General features: G+C 35.5%; 1 protein-coding gene across 1 annotated transcript in view; it reads left to right on the plus strand.

Annotated features, from left to right (window-relative positions):
* The window catches only part of Dnah12 (dynein axonemal heavy chain 12), a 273,790-nt gene that overhangs the window by 71,845 nt on the left and 180,420 nt on the right, over nt 1-21,525 (plus strand). Inside the window, exons 18-19 of the mRNA XM_047531915.1 lie at nt 16,100-16,285; nt 17,198-17,398. Coding sequence (XP_047387871.1) covers nt 16,100-16,285; nt 17,198-17,398 — 387 coding nt within the window. The remainder of the gene's footprint in view (nt 1-16,099; nt 16,286-17,197; nt 17,399-21,525) is intronic.

Genomic DNA, 21,525 nt, shown 5'->3' on the forward strand with positions numbered 1-21,525 from the left:
TTGCATTTGGAGCTGATCAAAGAAAACATACATATAAAGCCAGATCTGGCAACATGGTGACAAAGGGTTCCTCTGACCCAAGAAAGGCAGAAGATGATTGCTCAGACTTATTATGGCATATTGCCTTCTGAAAATGACATCAAATCAGTAGGTGGAAAGCATAGGAAGATTATGTAACTGTTTATAATTTACTAGAATAAAATTGTTAGCTTTCTATTACTGTAACAAAATATCTGACATCATCAACTTAAAATGGTAGAGGTTTATTTTGGTTCATAGTTTCAGAGGTTTCATTTTATGTCCAGAAAGCAGTGAGAGAGGCGGGGAGGGAGGGAGGGAGGGATGGAGGGGGGGAGAGAGAGAGAGAGAGAGAAACAAACACAAACTAGGAGCCAGGAACAAACTTTCAACTAGGCCCCACCTCTTAAAGACTCCATTGTTTACCAATAGTACTACACACTGGGAACAAAACTTTTAACACCTGGGCCTCTGGAGGGACACTTACCCAAACAATAGCAAAAACTAAACAAAATGAAACAGCTTACCATTAGTTTGGTGTAATTCAAACTTTGAATAATATTTTAGATGTTTTTTTCAGGATGAATACATTTAAAAATTTACACATTTGCAAAATACTTAGGAGGAAAAGTGGTTTTATTCCAGAAGTTGTTGACCCATAGATACTGAGTCTTAAGAATAACTCAAGAAATACCTGGTAGAACTGTTTCCATCAAGTACTAATGAAGAGAAATTTAAAAATTTGGAAGCAAAATCAAAACTGAATCCAGAAAATTTGATTTATTATGAGATTTTTTTTTTATTTCTTTCCTACAGAAACCATTGAAATCTGTCCCTTCACATAACAATGCTTGATAAATATAAAAGACAGTCACAACTAGCTATAAGTATACAAAGGGCGTAGACCTTCCAAATGATTAAATGCAGATAGTTGAATGATTTTTCTAGTACTGTTCACATTTTAGAGCTTGTTAAGGACAAAGCTCATAAGGAAGTCAATTCCTTATGTCAACAGGAGCTTAGATCAACATTAAATGAATTAGGATTCTTCAGTCCAGAGCAACTGGTCCTTGACAAAAGTATAAAGACCATGGATCCATTTCCCAAGGATTTATTGATATTGCTTCTTGATAGTAAACAGTTACCTGGAAAAATCTTCTGTTACCCTATTTGAATAAGTTTCTCTTTATTGAGTAGCAGATCATGTAAGGGTAACTTGGAATAAAAAAGGAAAACTTGGAATATAAAAAGGAAATGAATTTGAACTAAAAGCAAAAATTCAATGTCCTTATTAAGCAAAATACAAAGTTTACTAATGGGGCTGGGGTTGTAGCTCAGTGGTAGAGTGTTTGCCTAGCATGTGTGAAGCACTGGGTTCCATCTTCCACATAAAAATAAATAAAGGTATTGTGTCCATCTACAACTAAAAAAAATTTTTTTAAAGTTTACTAGATTATGGTCCTCCAGTTTTAAAAGTTTATTAAATTATTATTTACATGAAATATAAATATAACTCATACAAAAATGAAAAGTGTCTAATATTGTATTTTGTTTATTAGAATCTAGAAGTTGGTAGGACTACTTCAAAAAGCATTTGAAGAGATGAGCATTTATAGATAATTTAATAAAGAAGTGTTAAATAAAAATTGCTAGTATTGATATAAGAGCAAGTAATGTCATATAGGATAATGAGCCATAACATGTGGAGATAGCATTTATAGTTGACAGAAATTGTTTGCATCTCTGCCAAACAAAAGCAAACATGTAAGTATAGTCTGTGACCTTTTAGTAAATAGTAAACAGTGAGTTGAATAGAGTAGTCTTTAAACATAAGGACAACCACCACTTCCTACCCTGCCCCAGGTTTTAAATAAATTTTGGTAACACCTGTTGAAAAACTAAAAAATTTGATCCTAATACCCTACATAGCGCACAATGGAAAGAAATTGAAGTGGGGTAATGTTTGTTGACTGCTTTCATGTTTAAAAAAATTGTTACATACTTATAATTGCAATAATTTTACCAGTAGTTAGCTGTTTTTCTTTTTTATTGGCTTGTATTTTTTATAATGGCTTTAATGAGGTATAATATACCCTAAAATCCACCCTTTAAAATATAATCAGTGACTTTTTAAAAAGTCAGTGTCGTGCAACCATGACTGTCTTTTAATTTTTGAACATCTTCATTGTTCTAAAAACTAAATCAACAGATGTTAGCAGTCACTCTTCCATTCCCTCCTCCTCCTAGGCATAGCAACTACTAAATCACTTTCTCTATGAATTTGTTTATTTTATAATTTTTTATAAATGAAATCATATGTGACTTTTGTGACTTCTTCCATTTAGCATGTTTGCAAGGTATATCCATGTTGTAGCATTTTAGTACTTCATTCATGTCTATTGATGAATAATATTTCATTGTATGGGTATACTGCAACTTGTTTATCCAGTCATTAATTGATGGGCATTTGCATTTTCATTTTTTGGCTATTGAAAATAATACTGCTATGAACATTCGTGTACAACACAAACATACATGTGAATATGTTTCACTTTTTTGAGTATATATCTCAGGGTAGAATTGCAGGGTCACATGGTCATTTAATGTTTAACTTTTACAGAGTGGCTATACCATTTTATATTAACATCAGCAATGCATGAAGATTCCAATTTGTCTATATCCTAGTCAATACTTGTTATTGTTCATCTTTTTAATTATTGCCATCCTACTGGGTATGAAATTGTATCACCTTCAGGTTTCGATTTGCATTTACTTGATGGCTCATGTTGAGCATCTTTTCATGTGTTTTTGGTCATTTGTATGTCATCTTTGGAGAAATACTATTCAAATCCTTTGTCCATTTAATTGGACTATTTGTCTCTTATTGAATTTTAGTTCTTTAATATATTCTAGATGTAAATCTCAGGTTTTTTGAAATAAAAGTTTCTCTCATTTAGTGGGTTATCTTTTCATTTTTTACTTTTTTGGGGGATTGAATCCAGGGGTGTTTTATCACTGACCTACATCCCCAGTCCATTTTATTTTGTTTTATGTGCACATAGAGTATATTTCTATTTATTTAGGTCTTCTTTAATTTTAAACTATTATTTGTAATTTTTACTCTATAAGTCTTATACTTTTTATTCTTTCATTTTGAAGTATCAGAGCATTGAACCCAGGGAGCTCTACCAGTGAACTACATCCACAACCCTTTTAACTTTGAGACAGGGTCTTGTTAAATTGCTCATGCTGTCCTTGAACTTGTGATCTTCCTGCCTCAGTTTCTGAAGTCTTTAGGATTATATGCATTGCCATTTTGTCTTGCTAAAGTCTTGCACTTCTTTCATTTAATTTATTCATAAGTACTTTATTCTTCTTGATGCTATGATGTGTGATACTTTTCCCCCACTTCTAATTTTGGATTGCTTAAATATTTGATTTTTGTGTATTGATCTTGTATCTTGCAACCTTGATTTTTAGTTCTCAATTTTTTCTTTCCACATTTTTAATTGGTACATTATAGTTATACATAATGATGGAATTTGTTGTTAGATATTCACACATGCACATGATGTAGCAATATAATTTAGCCAGTTTTCATCTTCATGAGATCCCTGTTCCTCCCACCTCCACTATCTTTTCCTTCCTCTCTAGCTTCCATATATGGGAGAAAACATGACTTTTGACCTTCTGAGTTGGCTTATTTCCCGTCACATAGTGGTCTCTAGTTCCATCCATTTTCCTGCAAATTACATAATTTGTGGTATATAAACCACACTTTATTCATTCATCTGTTGATGAACACCTAAGCTGATTCCATAATTTGGCTACTATAAATTGTGCTGCTTTGAACATGGATGTACATGTATCACTATAGTATGATGACTTTAATTCTTTGGGCTAAATACTGAGGAATAGTATGTAGTCTCAGTCTCAGTCTGTCATCTCTCTTTCTCTGTCTTTGTCTCTCTCTCTCTTTAATCGGGGATTGAACTCAGTCACTTAACTTCTGAGTCAGTCATTTTTATTTTTTATTTTGAGACAGGGTCTCGATAAGTTGCTTAGGGTCTTGCAAAGTTGTTGAGGCTGGTCTCAAACTTGGAATCCTCCTGTCTCAGCCTCCCAAGTCACTGTGATTATAGGAGTGTGCCATTGCACCCAGCTGTAGTTCTCATTTTTTAAAATGAATTGCTTAAGATTTTCTATATTGAAGATCATGCCATCTGAGAATGGAGATTCTTACTCCTTTCAAATCTAAATGTTTTTTTCTCCATTTGCTAAATTTGCTTGGATATTGATATTAGGAGGGTCTAATAATGTAATTTTTTTCCCTCTAGGTCTCTCAAATTGACTTTTGGCCATATCTAATAGTTAATTTCATTAGTGAAATTGAACATTGTTTGCATGCATAGAATGGATACAAATAAAATTAAATCCAGAAAATATTTGACCACCACTGAAAGGATATTTTTTATGTGTTAAGGGGCAAGGATAAATAAGAAATGGTTCTTGAGCTTCTCCAGGTTCTCGGAACGGAACTGGCCCGCTAGTGAGAGTCTTTCTGACCAGAACAAGCTTCGAGTCCCGGAGCCCCTGCAGCGCAGCGTACTCCGGCAACGAACCAGCGGAGAGCCACGATCCGCAAACAGCCTCTGGGATTAGGGCAGGGCAGCCAGAGACCTCTTCAGGCGGCTCTGCCCACTCCGGCTGCAGGCTCTCTTCACGGGGCGATCCAAGATGGCGGCCTAGAGGGAGACTGCACCCCTAGTCGCTCCAGAACCCTGGAGTTAAGAAGGGGAGGCATTGAGAGACTCGGACTGAAATAGAGCCACGGGTGAGTCTGCCCACTGGGTAAAGCTCGGCCCGGGTGGCAGGCCCAGATAGAGGTGGCTTATCGGAGCCGGGCAGGGCAGCTAGAGTCATTCACAGGCAGCCCTGCGCACTCCGGCGGTGGGCCCCGCCCACACAGCCAGCTTCTCCAGGTTCTTGGAACGGAACTGGCCCGCTAGTGAGAGCCTTTCTGACCAGAACAAGCTCCGAGTCCCGGAGCCCCTGCAGCGCAGCGTACTCCGGCAACGAACCAGCGGAGAGCCGCGATCAGCAAGCACCCTCTGGGATTAGGGCAGGGCAGCCAGAGACCTCTTCAGGCGGCTCTGCCCACTCTGGCTGCAGGCTCTCTTCACGGGGCGATCCAAGATGGCGGCCTAGAGGGAGACTGCACCCCTAGTCGCTCCAGAACCCAGGAGTTAAGAAGGGGAGGCATTGAGAGACTCGGACTGAAATAGAGCCACAGGTGAGTCTGCCCACTGGGTAAAGCTCGGCCCGGGTGGCAGGCCCAGATAGAGGTGGCTTATTGGAGCCGGGCAGGGCAGCTAGAGTCTTCCCAAGGTAGCCTTCCACACTCCGGCAGTGGGCTCCTCCCACACGGCCAGCTGCACGGCGCAGGCCCACAGTGAGAGCATTTCCGCACAGAGCCAGTTCCAAACCGTGGAACCAGTAGGGGGCTAGGGGCAGTTTTCTTCGGATGAGCTGCTTTATCAGATTCCTCCAAGACCTCAGGCTACTGAAGGCTGGGAGGTGATACACTGGAAATCTACCGGGACACTATAAGCCAGTAGCGGAAAACTGCAATATCTCAGGGTCCCACTGACAACTGACCAATATGAGAAAACAAGGGAAGAAAATGTCCCAAACAAACCTAGATACTACATCAATAAAACCCAATGACAGCACAGCAGAAGAAATGTCAGAAAGGGAGTTCAGAATGTACGTAATTAAAACGATCAGGGAAGCTAATGAGGAGATGAAAGAGTAAATGCAGGCATTGAAGGAGGAGATGAAAGAGCAAATGCAGGCATTAAATGATCGCACCAATCAACAGTTAAAAGACCAAATACGGGAAGCAAGAGATCGTTTCAATAAAGAGTTAGAGATACTGAAAAAAAAAACAAACTGAAATACTTGAAATGAAGGAAACAATAAACCAAGTTAAAAACTCCATAGAAAGCATAACCAATAGGATAGAACACCTGGAAGACAGAACCTCAGACATTGAAGACAAATTATTTAATCTTGAAAGCAAAGTCGGCCAAACAGAAAAGATGGTAAGAAATCATGAACAGAATCTACAAGAATTATGGGATATCATGAAAAGGCCAAATTTAAGAATTATTGGGATTGAGGAAGGCTTAGAGAAACAAACCAAAGGAATGAACAATCTATTCAATGAAATAATAACAGAAAATTTCCCAAATCTGAAGAATGAAATGGAAAACCAAGTACAAGAGGCTTATAGAACTCCAAACATACAAAATTACAACAGACCCACACCAAGGCACATTATTATGAAAATACCTAACATACAAAATGAAGACAGAATTTTAAAGGCCGCGAGAGAAAAGAATCAAATTACATTCAGAGGGAAACCAATAAGAATATCAGCAGATTTTTCAATCCAGACCCTAAAAGCTAGAAGGGCCTGGAACAACATTTGTCAAGCTCTGAAAGAAAACGGATGCCAACCAAGAATCTTATACCCAGCAAAACTTACCTTCAAATTTGACGATGAAATAAGAGCCTTCCATGATAAACAAAAGCTAAAGGAATTTACAAAAAGAAAGCCAGCATTACAGAACATTCTCAGCAAAATATTCCATGAGGAAGAGATGAAAAACAACGATGCAAATCAGCAACAGGAGGCACTAGCCTAAAGGAATAGCCAAATAAAGGAGAAACCAAATCATGTCAAAACCAAATATGAGTCAATTGACTGGGAATACAAATCATATCACAATAATAACTCTGAATGTTAATGGCCTGAATTCATCAATCAAAAGACACAGACTGGCAGATTGGATTAAAAAGAAAAATCCAACAATATGCTGCCTACAAGAGACTCACCTCATAGAAAGAGACACCCATAGACTAAAGGTGAAAGGATGGGGAAAAACATACCATGCACACGGACACAGCAAAAAAGCTGGAGTATCCATCCTCATCTCAGATAATGTGGACTTCAAACCAAAACTAATCAGAAGGGATAAAGAAGGACATTACATGCTGCTTAAGGGAAGCATAAATCAGCAAGACTTAACAATCATAAATATCTATGCCCCGAACATTGGCTCATCCACGTACGTCAAACAAATCCTTCTCAATTACAGAATTCAAATAGACCACAACACAATAATACTAGGCGATTTTAACACACCTCTCTCACCACTGGATAGATCGTCCAAACAAAAATTGAATAAAGAAACTATAGATCTCAACAACACAATCAGCAATTTAGACTTAACGGACATATATAGAATATACCATCCAACAAAGAACGAATACACTTTCTTCTCAGCAGCACATGGATCCTTCTCTAAAATAGACCATATTTTATTCCACAAAGCTACTGTTAGCAAATACAAGAAGATAGAGATACTACCATGTACTCTATCAGATCATAATGGATTGAAATTAGAAATAAATGACAGAATAAAAACAGAAACTTCTCCAATACCTGGAGACTAAATAATACACTATTATATGATGAATGGATAACAGAAGACATCAGGAGGGAAATAAAAAAATTCTTAGAAGTAAACGAGAACAAAGACACATCATATCAAAATCTCTGGGACACTATGAAAGCAGTACTTAGAGGAAGATTTATTTCATGGGGTGCATTCAAAAAAAGAAGTAGAAATCAACAAATAAACGACTTAACACTACAGCTCAAAGCACTAGAAAAAGAAGAACAGACCAACACCAAAAGTAGTAGAAGACAGGAAATAGTTAAAATCAGAGCCGAAATCAACGAAATCGAAACAAAAGAAACAATTGGAAAATTAACAAAATAAATAGTTGGTTCTTTGAAAAAATAAATAAAATTGATAAACCCTTAGCCACACTAACAAAGAGAAAGAGGGAGAAAACTCAAATTACTAAAATTCGGAATGAACAAGGAAACATCACAACAGACACGAGTGAAATACAAAACATAATTAGAAGCTATTTCGAAAATCTATACTCCAACAAAACAGAAAACCTCGAAGACATCAACAAATTTCTAGAGACATATGAACTACCTAAACTGAACGAGGAGGACATACACAACACATACATAAACCAATTTCAAGCAATGAAATAGAAGAGGTCATCAAAAGCCTACCAACAAAGAAAAGTCCAGGACCAGATGGGTTCTCAGCCGAGTTCTACAAAACCTTTAAAGAAGAGCTCATTCCAATACTCTCAAACTATTCCATGAAATAGAAGAGGAGGGAACCCTACCAAACTCGTTCTATGAAGCCAATATCACCCTGATACCTAAACCAGACAGAGACACATCGAGGAAAGAAAATTTCAGACCAATATCCTTAATGAACATCGATGCAAAAATTCTCAACAAAATTTTAGCAAATCGCATACAAATATATATTAAAAAGATAGTGTACCACGATCAAGTGGGTTTTATCCCAGGGATGCAAGGTTGGTTCAACATTCGGAAATCAATAAATGTCATTCACCATATCAACAGACTTAAAGTTAAGAATCACATGATTATTTCAATAGATGCAGAAAAAGCATTTGATAAAATACAGCATCCTTTCATGCTCAAAACACTAGAAAAAATTGGGGTAGTGGGAACATTCCTAAACATTATAAAGGCAATCTACGCTAAGCCCATGGTTAATATCATTCTAAATGGTGAAAAACTGAAAGCATTCCCCCTAAAAACTGGAACAAGGCAGGGATGCCCTCTTTCACCACTTCTATTCAACATCGTCCTTGAGACTCTAGCCAGAGCAATTAGACAAACCAAAGAAATTAAAGGGATACGAATAGGAAAAGAAGAACTCAAACTATCCCTGTTCGCTGATGACATGATTATATATTTAGAGGAACCTGGAAATTCCACCAGAAAACTTTTAGAACTCATAAGTGAATTCAGTAAAGTAGCAGGTTACAAGATCAATGCTCATAAATCCAATGCATTTTTATACATAAGTGATGAATCTTCAGAAAGAGAAATTAGGAAAACTACCCCATTCACAATAGCATCAAAAAAAAAAAAAATACTTGGGAATCAATCTCACAAAAGAGGTGAAAGACCTCTACAATGAGAACTACAGAACACTAAAGAAAGAAATTCAAGAAATCCTTAGAAGATGGAAAGATCTCCCATGTTCCTGGATAGGCAGAATTAATATCGTCAAAATGGCTATACTACCTAAAGTGCTATACAGATTCAATGCAATTCCAATTAAAATCCCAATGATGTACCTTGCAGAAATAGAGCAAGCAATTATGAAATTCATCTGGAAGAATAAAAAACCTAGAATAGCTAAAGCAATCCTCAGTAGCAAGAGCGAAGCAGGGGGTATTGCAATACCAGATCTTCAACTCTACTACAAAGCAATAGTAACAAAAACGGCATGGTATTGGTACCAAAATAGACAGGTAGATCAATGGTACAGAATAGAGGACATGGACACAAACCCAAATAAATACAATTTTCTCATACTAGACAAAGGTTCCAACAATATGCAATGGAGAAAAGATAGCCTCTTCAACAAATGGTGCTGGGAAAACTGGAAAACCATATGCAATAGAATGAAATTAAACCCCTATCTCTCACCCTACACAAAACTCAACTCAAAATGGATCAAGGACCTCGGAATCAGACCAGAGACCCTGCATCTTATAGAAGAAAAAGGAGGTCCAAATCTTCAACTTGTTGGCTCAGGATCAGATTTCCTTAACAGGACTCCCATAGCACAAGAAATAAAAGCAAGAATCAACAACTGGGATAGATTCAAACTTAAAAGCTTTCTCTCAGCAAAGGAAACTATCAGAAATGTGAAGAGAGAGCCTATAGAGTGGGAGAATATCTTTGCCAACCATACCTCAGATAGAGCGCTAATTTCCAGAATCTATAAAGAACTCAAAAAACTCTACACGAAGAATACAAATAATCCAATCAACAAATGGGCTAAGGAAATGAACAGACACTTCACAGAAGAAGATGTACAAGTAATCAACAGATATATGAAGAAATGTTCAACATCCCTAGTAATAAGGGAAATGCAAATCAAAACTACCCTAAGATTTCATCTCACCCCAATTAGAATGGCGATTATCAAGAATACAAGCAACAATAGGTGTTGGCGAGGATGTGGTGAAAAAGGAACACTCATACATTGCTGGTGGGGTTGCAAATTAGTGCAGCCACTCTGGAAAGCAGTGTGGAGATTCCTCAGAAAGCTTGGAATGGAAACACCATTTGACCCAGCTATCCCACTCCTCGGCCTATACCCAAAGGACTTAAAATCAGCATATTACAGAGATACAGCCACATCAATGTTCATTGCTGCTCAATTCACCATAGCCAGATTGTGGAACCAACCTAGATGCCCTTCAGTTGATGAATGGATAAAGAAACTGTGGCATATTTATACAATGGAATATTACTCCGCAATGAAGAATGATAAAATTATGGCATTTGTAGGCAAATGGTCGAAATTGGAGAATATCATGCTAAGTGAGATAAGCCAATCTCAAAAAACTAAAGGACGAATGATCTCGCTGATAAGCGGATGAGGACATATAATGGGGGGTGGGAGGGGCTAGCATTAGGTTTAGGGTTAGGTTTAGAGTTAGGCTAAGGAGAGCAGCAAGAATGAAGGAAAGAAGGACTGTGTAGAGGGAAAGAGGGGTGGGAGGGGTGGGGGGAGGGGAAAAATAAAATAAACATCATTACCCTATGTAAATGTAAAAAAAAAAAACAAAAAACAAACAAACAAAAAAAAGAAATGGTTCTTGCACATCAGCGAGAATAAAATGTGGTAGAAAAATAGACTTTGGACAACTAGTACAAGGTGATAGAATGAAGAAATTCTTTTTTAAAAAATATTTTTTAGTTGTAGATTAACACAGTACCTTTATTTTTTTATATTTATGTGATGCTGAGGATTGAACCCAGTGCCTCACATGTGCTAGGCAAGTGCTCTACCACTGAGCCACATTATCAGCCCTGAATGAATTAATTCTTAAGTAGAGTATATCAGTATCCCGTGAGAGAATAGGGCCTGGAGTAATTAATTTTGCCATTTGGAGAACAGGTAAGGTTTTTTTTTTTTTTAATGAAGGTGGATCAGAAAAATAAGTGTGATTTTAAGGCTTTGGATTGGGAAGAGGGACAGGTAAGTGCTCTTTTTTCTCAACACTTTTATTATCTAATACTTGAAGAATATATATAACACATATGTAAGTTATGAAGTACAGTAAGAAAATGAACAGTCATGACTCCTTTCCTCCTTAGGTTACTAATACTGTTGTTTTCCTTCTGTGCATTTCTTATTTTATCCCTTTAATTCCTCTTAAAGTTAAATGTGTCATAATTTTGTGTTTCCGTTTCCTTTACTTTTTTGTTTTAATCAAATTTGAATTTAATAGTTTATAAAATCATATCAAAATATGTCATCCATATGTAGTTTTATGTTATTATTAATACTTTTTTCAACTTTGGTGAAATATAATTGACAATATATATAAATTTAAGGTTTACAATGTGATTATTTGATTATGTAGATATTATGAAATGATTAACAAAATCCAGTTACATACATCCATTACCTCACATAGTTACCTTTTTAAAATGTTCTCACCATTAAAATTTATAGTTAACAAGTATTGTTAACTATAGTCACTGTGCTCTATTTTAGATCCCTAGAACTAATTCATCTTTCAAGTGAAAGTTTGTATTCTTTGACCAACATTTCTTCATTGCCCTAACCCTGAAAATCACTGCTCTATCAGTTGTTATGACTTTAACTGTTTTACATTCTACATACAACTGAGATCATATAATATTTGTCATCTCTTTCTGAGTTATTTCACTCTTAATGCCCTCAGGATTCATCCATATTGTCTGTTATGTGTATGTGTATACACATATATGCCTCATTTTCTTTATCCATTCATTTTTGGTGAGTATTTAGGTGGTTTTCATGGTTAGCTATTGTGAATAATGCTGAAGTGAACATGGATGTACAAATATCTCTTCAAGATACTCATTTCGTTTTCTTTAGATTTGTATACACAGAAGTGAGGTTACTAGTTCATGTGGTAGTTCTAATTTTAATTTTCTGAGGAACCTGTTTTTATAATGGTTGTACTAATTTCTGTCCCCACCAGCAGAGTCCATAAGAATTTAATTTTCTCCACATCCTTGTCAACACTTTTATCTTTTTGCCATTCTAACAGATGTGTAGTATGGATCTGTAATGTCTCCTAAAGGCTCATGTGTTGATGGATTGTCTCTCAGTGCAGCAAAGTTCAGGTGGGGTTTTGGGGAAGTGATTGGATCTAGAAGGCACTAACCTCATCAGCGGATTAATGTGTCAGTGGATTCATAATTCGATGGCATTATTGGGAGGTGGTGAAAAACTGTTGAAGGTGAGGCCTTGTTGGAGGAAGTATGTCACAAGGGGTGCACTATGGAGGAGTGTATCTTCTCGCTGTCCTCTTCCATTGTCTCTCTCTGCTTCCTAGCTTTGATGAGGCAAGCAGTTTTCTTCTGCCACACCTTTCTGCCATCATATACTGCTTGGCACAGCCCAGAAACAATTGAGCCAGTTTATCACAGAGGCAAACCTCTGAAACCGTGAGCCAAAATAAAGCTTTCCTCTTTTAAGTTGTTTTCTCGGGTATTTTGTCATAATGATGGAAAACTGGCTAACACAAATGAGATCTCATTGTAATTTTAATTCATGTTTCCCTCTTTATTAATGATGTTGAGCACATTTTCATGTACCTGTAATACTGTTAACTTATAGTTTTGTGTCCTAGTGTACATGGGCAAGAGTTTTTCTAAGCAGGATATATACCTAGTAGTGAGACTTCTGAATACTAAAATATATGGTTGTTCAGTTTTGCCAGAAAATTCCAAATTATTTCTCAATTTAAACTCTCACCATACCAATATTCTCACGTCATCAGATGTCACGATTTTTGCTACTCTAGTAAATATAACATTATATATGAATATGATTTTAATTTATATTCCCCTGATTTCCAATAAAATATATTTTATTTATAAAGCAAATTCTTATTGATTGACAGTGATATAATTGGTACTATTCTGTGTGCTTCATTGAGATATATCAGTTAAAAAACCCCAAAATCTCTACCATCACAGAATTTACATTCAATTTGCCTTTCGTATTTCATTTATACTTTGGACTCCATTTGTGTGGTTGGTTGTTTCTGTTTTTATTGTTGATTTTGGGGATTCTTTGGGGATTCTTATAATATATTCTGGACTATAACCCCTTGTCACTTATGTGAATCTCTGTTTTTTACATTTGTTTTTATTTTATTAGATTTAACTGTATTTAGATTTTCATTAAAATTGTTGAATGAAGTTATATAACTTCTCCCAAACAACTTTGCACAGTTTTAATTTGATTATCCCAGTGTACTTCATTTTGTTATTGTTGTTATTATTGTAGATTGGTATTTTTTATGTGTTTAGCTGTGACTAGCATACAGAAATTTTATTAATTTCTTTATGTTAATTTAATATTCAGAAACTGTACATATACAGCCATCTGTGAAACATAGTGGTTTTGTTTTAATTGTTTGTTTTACTTTTCTTCCTTTTTATTTATAGAAAAATAAAATACTTTTACAGTCTGTCACCCTTCCTTGAGTTGCTCTCTGACAAGTTGGGAAAAGTGAAAAACTTAAGGTCTTCACCTTGTCTTTTTTTAAAATTTATGGCCAAATATAATTTATTAGAGAATTATATATAGTAGTTGTGTTCATTCTGACAAAATCATACATGCATGGAATTTGATTTCAAAACCTGCCCCTGCAACTTTCCCTCCCCTTCACCCTCCCCCATTCTCTTTCCTCTACTCTACTGATCTTCCTTTTGCTCATTTATTTATCTATTTTTGATGGGCACTTTCCTTCTTTAAAAAAAATTTATTTTTAATCTAATTAGTTATACATGATAGCAGAATGCATTTCAATTCATTGTACATCAATGTACACAATGTACAGTCATATCATTCATGCAGTCATACATGTACCTAGGGTAATGATTTCCATCTCATTCCACCATCTTTCTTGCCCCTATACCTGCTCCCGTCCCCTTACTTCCCTCTGCCCATTCTTCCCTCCATTCTTCCCTTGCCCTCTGCCCCACATCAGCATTCACATATCAGAGAAAACATTTGACCTTTGGTTTTGGGGGATTGGCTTATTTCACTTAGCATATATCTAGATATATCTAGTTCCATCCATTTACCTGCAAATGCCATAATTTTATTCTCCTTTAAGGCTTAGTAATATTCCATTGTGTATATATACCACAGTTTCTTTATCCATTCATCTATTCAAGGATATCTAGGTTGGTTCCACAGTTTATTATTGTGAATTGAGCTGCTACAAACATTGATGTGACTGGCTCACTGTAGTATGCTGATTTTAAGTCCTTTGGGTATAAACTGAGGAGTGGGATAGCTGGGTTAAATGGCGGCTGTGTTCCAAGTTTTCTGAGTAATCTCAATACTGCTTTCCAAAGTAGTTGCACCAATTTACAGTCCCACCAGCAACGTATGAATGTACCTTTTTCCCCACATCCTCACCAATACTTACTGTTGCTTGTATTCTTGATAATTGCCATTCTGATTGGAGTGAGATCAAATCTTAGTGTAGTTTTGATTTGCATTCCTCTAATTACTAGAGACGTTGAACATTTTTTCATGTATTTGTTGATTGTGTATCTTCTGTGAAGTGTCTGCTCTGTTCCTTAGCCCATTTATTGATTGGGTTATTTGTATTTTTGGTGTTGTTTTTTAAAAATATTTTTTAGATGTTGATGGACCTTTTATTTTATTCATTTACTTACATATTTACATGTGGTGCTGAGAATTGAACCCACTGCCTCACACATGCTAGGCAAATGCTCTACCACTGAGCCACAACCTCAGCCTTTTGGTGTTAAGTTTTTTGAGTTCTTTATATATCCTGGAGATTAGTGCTCTATCTGATGTGTGTGTGGTAAAGATAGTTTTTAATGTTTCCCCCATATCTTTTATTTATGTAAATTATTGAACTGGCTGAAACACTGAATACAATGTTGATTAGAAGTAGTAACAATGGGTATACTTATCTTGTTCCCGATTTTAAGAAAAATGTTCTGTTGATATCAAGAATGACAAATTGTGTTGTTGAATATCTTATTTTTATTTTCAAACAAAAATAACTTCAAAATTTATATGATTTTGAAAAGTGAGTACCTAAAAGTAGATAGAAATATGCAAGATGATGATTATAAATTCTTGATCTTAGCAGAGAATAAAGCGTAGCTACATTTTTGCATTTCAGTAAGGCTTTTTCCCCATTCATGTGTGTGTGTGTGTTTATAACTATATGCTATATTTTGATATTATAACATATATTTTTTTGGGGGGGGCAGGTACTGGGGATTGAACTCAGGGGCACCCGATCGATGAGTCACATCCCCAGCCTTATTTTGTATTTTATTTAGAGACAGAGTCTCTCTGAGTTGCTTAGTACCTTGTTTTTGCTGAGACTGGCTTTGAACTCATGATCCTCCTGCCTCAGCCTCCCGAGCTGCTGGGATTACAGGCATGTGCCACCACACCTGGTGTAACATATATTTCCACAAATAGTATATATAACAACTTGAAATTTCTAAAAAAAAATACCACAGCTTTAGTTACCATACTTTCCTCAGATACATATTTATAGAACATTTATCCCTCATTCTTTATAACTTTTGTAATTTTCTTGGCTATTTTTACATGATTATTTTTCAGTTAAACTTTCAAAACAAATTTTTGTCTTCGAATGTAAAAATGTGTTTATTCATCAGGTGAACTTTAGAATCATTTTGTTAGTTTTTCTCTTCCTCCAAATGTAATTGAGATTTTAATTGTATTTCTGTAAATAGATTAAATAATTTGAAGAAATGTATTTTTTATACTTTCAAGGTTTGTCTGTAGAATCTATATGTATGGGAGTCAAATGACATTATTGTTTATATTTTTACCATTAGGAGTATATTCCTACTGTCTCCATTCTATGCAATCCAGGAATGAGAGCTCGTCACTGGAAACAGATGTCAGAAATTGTTGGCTATGACTTGACTCCAGACTCTGGAACAACACTGAGAAAAGTTTTGAAATTAAACCTTACACCATACTTGGATAAATTTGAAGTGATAAGTGCAGGTGCAAGCAAGGTAAAGATAAACTGAAATACTTTGATGAGTTTGTAAATCGAATAATCATAGCTGTGTTGTGATTGAATGTGCTTAGTACTGGATAGCAGTGGGTAGAGATGGGGGAGAAAATCAGAAAAGAACACTCTTTTTCCTGCACAAAGTGTGCTTTTTTGTCTTGAATCCAGACTAAAAATGGCTCTTTTGACCTCTTCCTGATTCCTAACATGGAGATGGTAAGCTTGCATAGATACATGATATATAGTTATTTCATTAAGAATCCTGGGGAGAGGCTAGGGTTATAACTCAATGGTAAAGCACTAGACTAGCATACATGAAGTTTGATCCTCAGCGTCACATAAAAATAAACAAATTAAACAAAGATTTAAAAAAAAACAATCTTGGGGGAGGTGCATGTGTAACATAGGGGTGTGTGTGTGTATGTATGTGTGTGTGTGTGTGTGTGTTTCCTAACAGCATAAACGGCCATAGAGAAAGGGTTCTTGAAATACACAGAAAACATCCTCAGACCTGGCCTGCAGAAAGACCACTTCAAAGTCCAGCAGGCATTTTATCCTGTTGTCCATTTAAATACTGACAGCAGTAGTTTTTATAGCAAAAAGTGAACTTTAAACCTACATTCTTCTGAGAAAAATTTAAATTGTTAAGCAAACTTTCTAGGGCTGAGGAGATAGCTCAGCTGGTAGAGTGCTTGCCTCGTAAGCACAAAGCCCTGAGTTCCATCCCCAGTACCACAAAAAAAAAAAAAAAGAAAAGAAAACTTTCTAATAAAAAGTTATAATGCCACAGATTATAGTCAGGAAATGCTAGTGTAATAAAGCAAATGCTTACTGAATTCACTTAGGAAAAGGTAATATAGTAAATAAGGTCCTCTTTTCACCATTCCATTATTTCTCTCTTTCTCTTCTTTAGGAATTTTCCTTAGAGAAAGCCATGAATAACATGATAGGAACTTGGGATGAAATTGCTTTTCATATAAGTCTGTATCGAGATACTGGAGTCTGCATTCTTTCTTCAGTGGATGAGATTCAGGCGATCCTTGATGATCAAATTATAAAAACTCAGACAATGAGAGGCTCACCTTTTATCAAACCATTTGAAAAAGAGATCAAGGTATGTTACATATGATAGCTGTGTTGACTATCAGTTGGTCAATTATAAAAATTGCAATCTTATTACATATGTGCTGTCAAGGAAATAAGTCCATTTGTTAAATGGCTTCTAAATGTTTATTCAAATCATAGAACTGTATGTAACCTTGATACTTTACCTGGTGAAACACTTGAACAAATTTTTGCTTTTTTGACACCAGGGATTGAACCCAGGGGCCCTTAATCACTGAGCCGCATCCCCAGCCCTTTTTTCATATTTTATTTAGAGACAGGATCTCACTGAGTTGCTTAGGGCCTCACTAAGTTGCTGAAACTGGCTTTGAACTCACAATCCTCCTGTCTCAGCCTCAAACCATTGGGATTACAGGTGTGTGCTGCTGTGCTTGGCAAGAACAAATATTTTTAAATTAATGTAGAAATATATATAACATATCTGAGACATTAACTTTAATCATTTGAAAAGAAAATTAGGTTTTACAAAAATTTTGTCTTTAACAGTGATATACGTGGAAAGAAAATAATCTGTATTCTTTATTTTGCTGTTGCATAGTGTTTGTTAAGTATAGACTCTACCATTGAGCTATAACCCATCCCCAATTGGTATTATTTCTAACTTTAGAAAGCCTAGATGCTGTTTCATGCTGTATTCTTTTTTATTTTTCTAGAGCATTATAGTTATACATAGTAGTTATATTCATTTTGATGATATCATATGCCCCATTTCCCCCCTTTCATTCCCTCTTCCCTCTCACTCTTCTTCTTCTACTCTATTGATCTTACTTTTACCTGTTTGTTAATTTCTCACTGGTGCTTTCTACATATACATAAAGGTGAAATTACCTATGGTATATTTATATATGCATATAGTGTGATTACATTCAATTCATTCTGCATTTCTTCCCCTTTCCCATCCCTCCTACCTCCTTCTTGATCTCCTTTTTCTACTTCTGATCTTCCCTTTATCTTCATGATACCTGATTCCCCTGCCCTACCAAATTTTCCCCTTATTTTGCTGTAGCTTCCACATATGAGAGTAGGCATTTTGACCCTTGATTTTTCTGAATCTGGCTTATTTAACTTGCCAGGATGGTCTCTATTTCTTTCCATTTACTAGCTAATGTCACAATTTTATTCTTTTTTTTTAATTTAATCTTATTTTTATTTTATAATTTATATGTGGTGTTGAGACTAAATCCAAGACTGTACATGCTAGGCAAACACTCTACCACTAAGCTAAAACCCTAGTCCTCAAAAGGTTTTTTTTTTTTATTGTAAACAAATGGGATACATGTTGTTTCTCTGTTTGTACATGGAGTAAAGGCGTATCATTTGTGTAATCATAAATTTACGTAGGGTAATGTTGTTTGATTCATTCGGTTATTTTTTCCCTTCCCCCCACCCCTCCCACCCCTCTTTCCCTCTATATAGTCCTTCCTTCCTCCATTCTTGCCCCCTCCCTAACCCTAACTCTAACCCTAACACTAACCCCTCCCACCCCCCATTATGTGTCATCATCCACTTATCAGCGAGATCATTCGTCCTTTGGTTTTTTGAGATTGGCTTATCTCACTTAGCATGATATTCTCCAATTTCATCCATTTGCCTGCAAATGCCATAATTTTATCATTCTTTATGGCTGAGTAAAACTCTTAATCCATTCATCTACTGAGAATCACTTGGGCTGTTTCCATAATTTGATTATTGTGAATTGTGCTGCTATAATCATTGGTGTGTCTGTATCACTACAGTATACTGATTTTAGCTCTTTTGGATAAATACCAATGAGTGGGATAGTCTTATAGTGATTCCATTCTTATCTTTTTGAGGCATCTCCATAAAACTTTCCAGAGTGGTTGTATTAATTTGCAATCTCATCAACAATGTATGAATGTCCTTTTGCCTCACATTCTCATCAACATTTATTATTATTTGTATTCTTGATTTGCAATTCTGACTAGAGGGATTTGAAATATTAGTGTTGTTTTGATTTGCATTTCCATGATTGCTGGAGATGTTGAACATTTATTTTACTTATTTGTTGGTCATTTGTGTTTCTTCTTTTGAGAAATGTCTGTTTAGTTATTTTGCACATTTATTGATTATTTATGTTTTTTTATAGGTATTTTTTTTTCTGTTAAGCTTTTTGAGTTCTTTATATATGCTCGATATTAATCTCCTGTCAGAGAGTAGTAGGCAAAGATTTCCCCCCATTCTGTAGACTCCTTTTTCCTTCATTGTGTAGAAGCTTTTTAATTTGATGGCATTCCCCTTATTGATTCTTGGTTCTATTACTTGAGCTCTAGGGGTCTTGTTTAAGGAAATTGGTGCTTGCACTAATATGTTGGAGTGTTAGTCCTATGTTTTTTTTTTCTAGCAATTGCAGAGTTTCTGGACTAATTCCTAAGTCTTTGATCCACTTTGATTTGACTTTGTGTAGTGTAAGAGATAGGGACGTAGTTTTATTCTTCTACATATTGAATTTAATCAGTATCATTATATTTTATTTTACATTTTTTCATTCTCAAGATTATGTGGAGAGGAGGTGGAGGTGTGTGCGATATTTATTTATATATATACTTATATATATGTACACACACAAACACCTGCTTATTATTTAGCCTTGGTTTGACTTAGGTGGATTTGAGTTGTTTTGATCTGACATTTGTTTGTTCGTAATTTGGTTTTTGTCCCTCATATTGTCTCTTATTTGTTCTCTTCCTCCAATAATAACCAATTTTCCTGTTTATTCTTCCTCTTTTTAAAAATACCTTTATTTTTTACTCCTCCTCCTTTACAGTGGTCATCTGCTATCTTCTCCTTCCTCTCTTCTGTTAAGTTTTTAGAAGAGGCAGCATATTTTTTGAAAAAAAGTTTAGTTTTAGATGGACACAATACCTTTATTTTATTTATTTATCTATCTTTTTATGCCGAGGATTGAACCCAGTGCCTCACATGTGCTCGGTATGCACTCTACCACTGAGCTACAGTTGCAGCCCCACCTCTGTTCATTTTATAAATATTTCAAACTTTTCATTTGTGTGCCAGACACTGATCTAGCACATTTACATTTATTAACCAATTTAATCCTTATAACAGATGTTTAAAATTGATGCTTTGGTTATCTGTGTAAATTGATAAGGAAACCAAGGAATAGGAGTTTAGGTAATTTGCCCAAGTTCACTTCGCTAATAAATGACACAGCTGAGATTCAAACCAAGTCAATCTATGGTTGACTTGGTTACCAGCAATAACTTTGAGTTTATTTTATTTTAAATTAGTTAATTAGTTAATTAATTTTTGGTGCCAGGGATTGAACCCAGGGGTGCTTAACCACTGAGCCACATCCCCAGCCCTTTATTATATTTTATTAGATACAGGGTCTTGCTGAGTTTCTTAGGGACTTGCTAAGTTGCTGAAACTGGGTTTGAACTTGAGATCCCCCTGCCTCAGTCTTCTGAGTCACTGAAATTATGGTTGATTTTATTTTAATTGACAAACAATAACTTTATGTATGTATGTGGTACATTGATATTTTGATATATGTTTACAATGTATCATATTTAATTTGAGATGAGTAGTGTTTTGTAGAAGATCTTGACCATTATTTGGAGAAAACAAAGAGTAGTGGTATTCTCAGAGGACATAGTGTTGAATATTCTCCCATGAATTAGGCTAACATAGTCTTTCCTGATTAGATATATGTCTTTTGTGGAAAGTTATTATTATTATCTGTTTTTATTTTTATATTTATTTATTTATTTATTTATTTAACAGATAAAGCTTGTTTTTATTTCAAGGAGTGAGACCACTTTGTACAGACACAAGAGGGGAGCTTTATTTCTTGGTCTCTTCTTCCTTGAACAGTCTTTTTTTTTTAATTTTATTTTATTGTAAAGGCCATCTATGCTAAGCCCATGGCTAACATCTATGATATTAATATCTATGATATTAGCCATGGGCTTAGCATAGATGGCCTTTACAATGTTAAGGAATGTTCCCACTATCCCAATTTTTTCTAGTGTTTTGAGCATGAAGGCGTGCTGTATTTTATCAAATGCTTTTTCTGCATCTATTGAAATAATCATGTGATTCTTGACTTTAAGTCTATTGATATGGTGAATTACATTT

Source organism: Sciurus carolinensis, chromosome 17, assembly GCF_902686445.1.
Source record: "Sciurus carolinensis chromosome 17, mSciCar1.2, whole genome shotgun sequence".
In the NCBI taxonomy this organism is placed as follows: Eukaryota; Metazoa; Chordata; class Mammalia; order Rodentia; family Sciuridae; genus Sciurus; species Sciurus carolinensis.